The following is a 6,962-nucleotide window of genomic DNA, read 5'->3' as shown; positions in this document are numbered from 1 at the left end:
TCTTAATATCGTTGCTCACTTCGGAATGCTGGGGATTTATAATAGATCAAAGGGTGAGGGATGAGGCAGAGATGGTCATTCAGCAATGAAAAGCCACAATTAACAGGAAGATTACAACCTTTCGGTCAGTTATTGCTACTTGTAGAAATGTTAAAATCAGAAAGGATCCCAGTGATTCCTAGTGGCAATTTCTTCTTCACTCTATCTAGAATCAAATGGAGGTTTTGTTAAGTAAACTGCAGGCTCTGCAGTGAGGTCACAGGCATTTCAATGTAATTGCAGAATCAATAAGAAAATTACTATTTCCTTTCCAACAACAACATATGCTTTGGGTGTTTAGCAAAGTGAAAGAAACTGTACCTTATTATGTGTCTATTTCTTCTTCCCCTCCCATTTTTTTCAATGTAGGGTCTCACTTAAGCCCAGGCTGGCCCAGAACTCATTCTGTAGCTCCAGGTTGGCCTTGAACTCACAGTGATCCTCCTACCTTAGCCTTCCAAGTGCTGGAATTAAAGGTACCCAGCATCTATTTCTTCTTAACCCAAACCATAAAAACACTACTGGGAGCCACCACAGAACAATACACAATATCGAGTCAGAACACTTATTGTTAATCAGCTGGTATTTACATAGAGATGAAAATATACTGAAAGTAATTCCTACCCAGAAATGGCCAGCGAGTAAACACAATTATAGATGTGTAGTAACTAGAAGGAGAACTATATTAGATGTTAAGGCAGCATTGGTTGAATCTTCTCTGATAAAGTATCATATATTTCAGTGACTAGTGAATAGTTTTAAAAACGATAATGTAAATAAATACTAAAATAATGCTTTGAAAATAGGACTGATTTTAGGACTCATACAATATGAATTTATATTGGAATTTTAATTTGGGATTAGAAAGCATACACAGAAACTTAATGGTACAGTTATAGCAGTCTTTCCATGAATATAAAATAAAGATAGTAGAAAATTACTACTATTAATTAGCACTCTTTGGGCTCCTTTTTTCACTTATTGTTGCATTCAGAATAGTTACTAGAAAACTCTGCTGACATTTAAATAACACAAAGTTGGGTTGAGTTTTACACAAGTGAAATGGTTTTAAGCTGCACGAACAGCCTAACATGTTGCTCTGGTTCTACGACTGTCTCTCATGCCGGGTTTGCTTACCTGGTAGGCTGCCTAAATCACAGTGTCGCATTGGCGCCAACCTAAAGTGATAACATCTATTGCGGAGAAAAATGTCTGACTTTAATAAAACTATTCCAAGCTCTTTAATAAATGCGTCTGAGGATTTTCTTTCTTTGTAGCTTCTTTTGTTGGACTTTCCTGGTTCAACATGAACATTACTGTTAGTAGGTTGTTTTACATCCAGTGCTGTGTGCTGACAGAGCAACTGTATAATATGAAGAACATATTTAAAAAAATGAACTCTAAAACAGCTCAAACAGAAGGTGCTCTCACGTGGTGTGGAGACTAGGACAGACGTAGGCACTTCTGCTTCAGGAGGTTTTCACGTTTGGATCACAGGTGGCTTTTCCAAGCCCTTCTCTTTGACTATGGGACTTTGCTCATGGCACAAACCAGGAAGCTGCCCTGGAAACCTTGTTCTCATCAGCACTCTTTTGGAGCATTGTCATGTTTCCATCGACTTGTCTCAGTGACAGCCAAGCTGGCTTTTTCACTGCAGCTAGCAGAAGCTGTGGGACCATTTTCAGGAGGCCACTTGCCCCACAGAATCAAGGTATCCCCCAACAAAACACAAAGATGTGTAGAGGGCAGTTTTTCTCTAACAAATCTGCCTCTCTCTTTCTAGGTCCTTATGTGAATATAATTCAAGAAAGTGTGTAGTCCTTACAAAATTCTAAAGCTACTGGGCTACTGGGATTTTTTTTTGTTTTGTTTTTGATGACTACTTAAACATTTTTTTCCTTTTTTTTTTCTTCAAGAAACCTGTGCTAAAAAGGCACTAGATAAAATCAATTTCCTTACTCTTGTATACAGCAGTTATACTTGTGTTAGATTCTGTGATTTAACAAAGTGACACACATCTGGATAAAACAACCAAATTACTCAGATTCATCACTCTTACGCTTAAAAAAAAAAAAAAGACCTCAAGAGTGGTGCCCGGCCCAAGCTTGGAGTAGCACATGCCAGTCTCTGCCTCCTCAGAATCTGAGGGTTCTCTTCCTAGGAAGGTGGGCAGAGCAATGGTCTAGACCCAGAGAAGGCTCACTGGCCGCAGCTGTGGGAGCCAAGCCTCCTGGAGACCTGAGTAAATGAGACGAAGGTGAAGTTCTCGCAGTTGTCCAGCTTGACCTTCTTGGCTAGATTCGGGACAATTCCCCGGAGAGACCGCAGCCCCATCCTCTGCTCCTCATACCACACGCTGCCTGTGTCTGTGGCCTCCTTCCTGGCAGTAAGGTAGAAGGGAGACTTGGCTTCCATTTGGGTGGGTGGTCGGTGGATGTACATGTACTTGTAGAGGAGGCAGTAGGGGCACTGTCTGTGTCCCCTGGAATGCTCATGGTAGATCTTCCCATGGCACACCCGAGTGGAGTTGCTCCGACTCTCCCGTTTGACACTATCTGTCCGGGCAAAGTAGGGCTGGTTTTGTGGGTCCTTAAGCAGCTCGATATCACCATACATCAGATCTGCATGCTCCTGCAGCGTCCGCATATTCAGGTATTGGCTGTTGTACTTGACCACAGTGGACAGGAGAGTGATAGGACTGGTGTCCCCTAGACAGCCTGCTTGCCACATCTCCTCCTCGTCAGACAGGGAGAAGTAGACGATATTGCGAGAGCGGGCTCCCGACATCCCTGCCTTGCTCAGCACCCACAGCTTCTCCTTGAGCTTCTTGGTGGAAGAACTGAAGGTGCTGCTGGTGATGGAAAAGCCCACGCCCGCGTTCTTCAGGATGCGGTCCAGGCCGCGGCGGATGGCGTGCAGCGACGTGGCCAGGAAGTCTGAGCCGTCGCTCTTCTTCACGGTGACGTAAAAGTTCTCAAGCAGCTCGTTCAACTTCACGGCAGGGATCTCAAATGAGACAAACACTGAGGTTACACATGAGACACCTGAACAGCTGACCCCTCCTCTGTTCTAATCTTCACCAGGGGCTGCACAATGGGGAGGACAAATATTTTTGGCCTCTAGAGAACTGATCTCTTAGCACCCTATAATAGAAAGAGGCTTTCAAAACTAGGAGAGTGGGGTTCCAAACACAGCTCTCTCATCTCCAGCTCTCTCATCTCTTTAAACCTCAGCATTTTAATCTGCAAAATAGGGAACAATAATGGATGCTTTTTTTTTTTTTTTTAATCAAGGTAGGGTCTCACTCTGATCCTGGCTGACCTGTAATTAACTATGTAGTCTCAGGGTGGCCTCGAACACACAGCGATCCTCCTACCTCTGCCTCCCGAGTGCTGGAATTAAAGGCATGCGCCACCACGCCCAGCATGGACGCTTTCTTAAAGGATTATAGTAATGCTTAAGTAGATGTGGACTAGTGGTTTGTACATAGTAAATATACCCCTTCCACACTTAATACATATGTGTCTGTAAACATACACACACACGCACACACACACACATACACACACACATACAAATTATTACTACTGGGCTGAGGACATAGCTCGGTTGAAAGAGCGCTTGCATAGCATGCAGGAAGCCCTGGGCTCATTCAATCTCCAGCATGGCATCAGCTGGGTATGGTGGGACACGCTTGTAATCCATCAAATCAAGGTTATCTATGGCCACATAGTTTGAGGCCAGCCTGGAATACATGATCCTGTCTCAAAAAACCAAAACAACCCCCTGCCCAAATTATTACTACTGGCCGTTTATAACTTTGGTTACTCCTCCCCAGAAGGTCCTTTCTCCTTTTTGAAAGGAAGTCACTTATGTCCTTCCCCTTTAATCAAATTCTGTCACCTTCTCTGCAGAATTCCTGCTTGAAACTGAATCATGCCAGCATTAATGTCCCAATACCTGAGCACACTGGCTCTGCTGTCACTAAGCACAGGCTTGGGAGGAAGAGAACCAACTCATCCAGACTGCATCACAAGTGAATGCTCCCTGGTCTCCACTTGGGGTTTCTCGAATAGGTCCTAAATCACTTTTGGCTTCTAAAGGTTTACGACCATACTGACAGAGCTCCATATGTGGATAGGCAGGGTAGGAGAAAGCATGGCTAGGAAGAAATCTTTATGCTCAAGATGGAGCTTTAAAAAGCAAAATATGGTCACACCTTCCAAGGCTCAGGGTCTAATGCAGAAGAGGTGGTGGAAAGAATGTAAGAGCCAAAGGAAGGGTAGGACTCCTTACAACGTGCTCCCTCCAGACACAAAATGGCCTGGATATTCATGGCCTCACAGTGCCTGACACTACCTACACAAGACCATCATAAGAGGAGGAAAAGATCATGACATCAAAATAAAAGAGAGACTGGTGGAGAGGGGGAGGGGATATGATAGCGAATGGAATTTCAAAGGGGAAGGCTGGGGGAAGGGAGGGTATTGCCATGGGGTATTTTTTATAATCAAGGAAATTGTTAATAAAAAATTGGAAGAGGGCTAGAGAGATGGCTTAGCGGTTAAGCGCTTGCCTGTGAAGCCTAAGGACCCCGGTTCGAGGCTCGGTTCCTCAGGTCCCACATTAGCCGGATGTACAAGGGGGCGCACGCATCTGGAGTTCATTTGCAGAGGCTGGAAGCCCTGGCGCGCCCATTCTCTCTCTCTCCCTCTATCTGTCTTTCTCTCTGTGTCTGTCGCTCTCAAAAAAAAAAAAGAAAAAATTGGAAGGAAAAAAAAGCAAAATATGGGAAAAAGAGGGGTTCTTCTTCTTCTTCTTTTTTTTTTTTACTAACCAAAATATAAGCTTTAGCACACCAAAAACCAAAGTAAATGAATATAAATGTGAACATAAGGAGCAAGATATAGGCACCTTCCATATTGCCATGTTATTTTGTTAATAAAAAATGTAAGCTGGGCATGGTGGCACATGCCTTCATCCCAGCACTCAGGAGGCAGAGGTAGGATTGCTGTGAGTTCAAGGCTACCCTGCAACCACATAGAGAATTTCAGGTCAGCCTAGGCTACAGTGAGATCCTTTCTTGAAAAACAAAAACAACAACAAAAAGTATGCACATTAGTACCATGCACAGAGAGCAATGGCTCTGATTTGTACAAGTTCTAGGTAATGTACTATCTTATAAAACATGGATCATTTGTATAATTAATTAGTCAGGAGGGCACTATAAGTATTCTATATCACAAGTAGGGATTACTGCATTGTAAAAGTGATTCAATCCTACTATTATTTATTTATTTATTTATTTGAGAGCGACAGACAGAGAGAGACAGATAGAGGGAGAGAGAGAATGGGCGCACCAGGGCCTCCAGCCTCTGCAAATGAACTCCAGATGCATGCGCCCCCTTGTGCACCTGGCTAACGTGGGACCTGGGGAACCGAGCTTTGAACCGGGGTCCTTAGGCTTCACAGGCAAGCGCTTAACCACTAAGCCATCTCTCCAGCCTTAATCCTACTATTTTTTTTTTTAACAAAACTAACATCTATATGTTAAGGAGAAAAATATGAACTTGTGAGATATTAAAATTATTTAAATATATGATATCTGCCTTCTTGAAAAAATTATACACATTGGGCTGGGGAGATGGCCTCGTCAATAAGGTGCTTGCTGTTCATACAAACATGAGGGCCTGAGTTTGGGCACCCAGTTCCCACGTAAAATACCAGGTGGAGTGGTGTCAAAAAAACAAAAACAAAAAATCATATATGCCATAAGGAATTTGTATTTATTTTATCATTTATTTTTTTGCTTTTCTGAGGTAGGGTCTTGCTCTAGCCTAGGCTGACCTGGAATTCACTACGTAGCCTCAGGGTGGCCTTGAACTTATGGTGATCCTATCTCTGCCTCCCAAGTGCCAGGATTAAAGGTGTGTGTCACCATGCCCGGCTTATTTATTTATTTATGTGTGCGGGAGAGAGAGAGAGAGAGACAGAGAAAGAAAGAAGTATATATAGAGAGAATAGGCACATGAGGGCCTCCAGCCACTGCAAAGGAACTCCAGATGCATGTATTATTTTGTGCATCTGGCTTACATGGGTCCTGGGGAATCGAACCTGGGTCCTTTGGCTTTGCTAGCAAGTGCTTTAACTGCTAAGCCATCTCTCTAGCCCTCATTTTACTTTGTGAGGTAGGGTCTCACTCTAGTCCAGGCTGTCCTTGAACCCACACTGTAGTCCCAATGGTCCTCCCACCTCTGCCTCCTGTGTGCTGGAATTAAAGACATGTGCCACCACACCTGGCTCAAGAACTTGGGAATTCATCCTGGTTCTGAAAACCTAAGTCAAAAACCTATGACTAGGGCTGGAGAGATGGCTTAGTGGTTAAGGTACTTGCCTATGAAGCCTAAAGACCCAGGTTCGATTTTCCAAAACCCATGTAAGCCAGAGGTACATGGTGACACATGCATCTGAAGTTTGTTTGTAGTGGCTAGAGGCCCTGATGTGCCCATTCTCTCTTTCTCATAAACAAAAACAAAACAGAAGAACAACCTATGGCTAGGCAGGCAATAGGCCCTGGGGGTGGAAGCTACAACTGCTGTCTGGTTAAATGGATATGCTTGTGTCCATCAGTTGCCTCTAAATATTTATTTTTAGGCCTACAGATTGGTGTGGCTCTCAATTTCGGTCAGAGAAGTTCATTTTTCAGATGGCAGGGAAATTTTGTGAAAGTGCTGAAAGGAAGTGACAGTTGAGTGTTCAGCACTAAATGAGACATCTCTGTCATGTCCTCTAAGGCTCAATGAACGCTGCAGAAGAGGAAGTGGGAAGAATGTAAGAGCCAAAGGATAGGGAGGAGTGCTCTGGCACACTATCTTCTGGAATCAGACACCTTATCCATTAGGCCATGTGACCAATGGATAGGA

The 6,962-nt window shown here is 43.6% G+C and overlaps 1 protein-coding gene across 2 annotated transcripts in view; it reads right to left on the bottom strand.

Moving 5' to 3' along the window:
- Nucleotides 1-874: 874 nt before the first annotated feature.
- Kiaa1958 (KIAA1958 ortholog) overlaps nucleotides 875-6,962 on the bottom strand; it is a 176,519-nt gene continuing 170,431 nt past the window's right edge. For both annotated transcript variants that reach the window (XM_045133394.1, XM_045133390.1), the window contains one exon: nucleotides 875-3,045. In XM_045133394.1, coding sequence (XP_044989329.1) covers nucleotides 2,239-3,045 — 807 coding nt within the window. In that variant the 3' untranslated portion in view covers nucleotides 875-2,238. The remainder of the gene's footprint in view (nucleotides 3,046-6,962) is intronic.

This window comes from Jaculus jaculus, chromosome 1 (assembly GCF_020740685.1).
Source record: "Jaculus jaculus isolate mJacJac1 chromosome 1, mJacJac1.mat.Y.cur, whole genome shotgun sequence".
In the NCBI taxonomy this organism is placed as follows: Eukaryota; Metazoa; Chordata; class Mammalia; order Rodentia; family Dipodidae; genus Jaculus; species Jaculus jaculus.
Note: the sequence above shows the minus strand (reverse complement) of the source record. Positions and strands in the feature narration are given on the sequence as shown.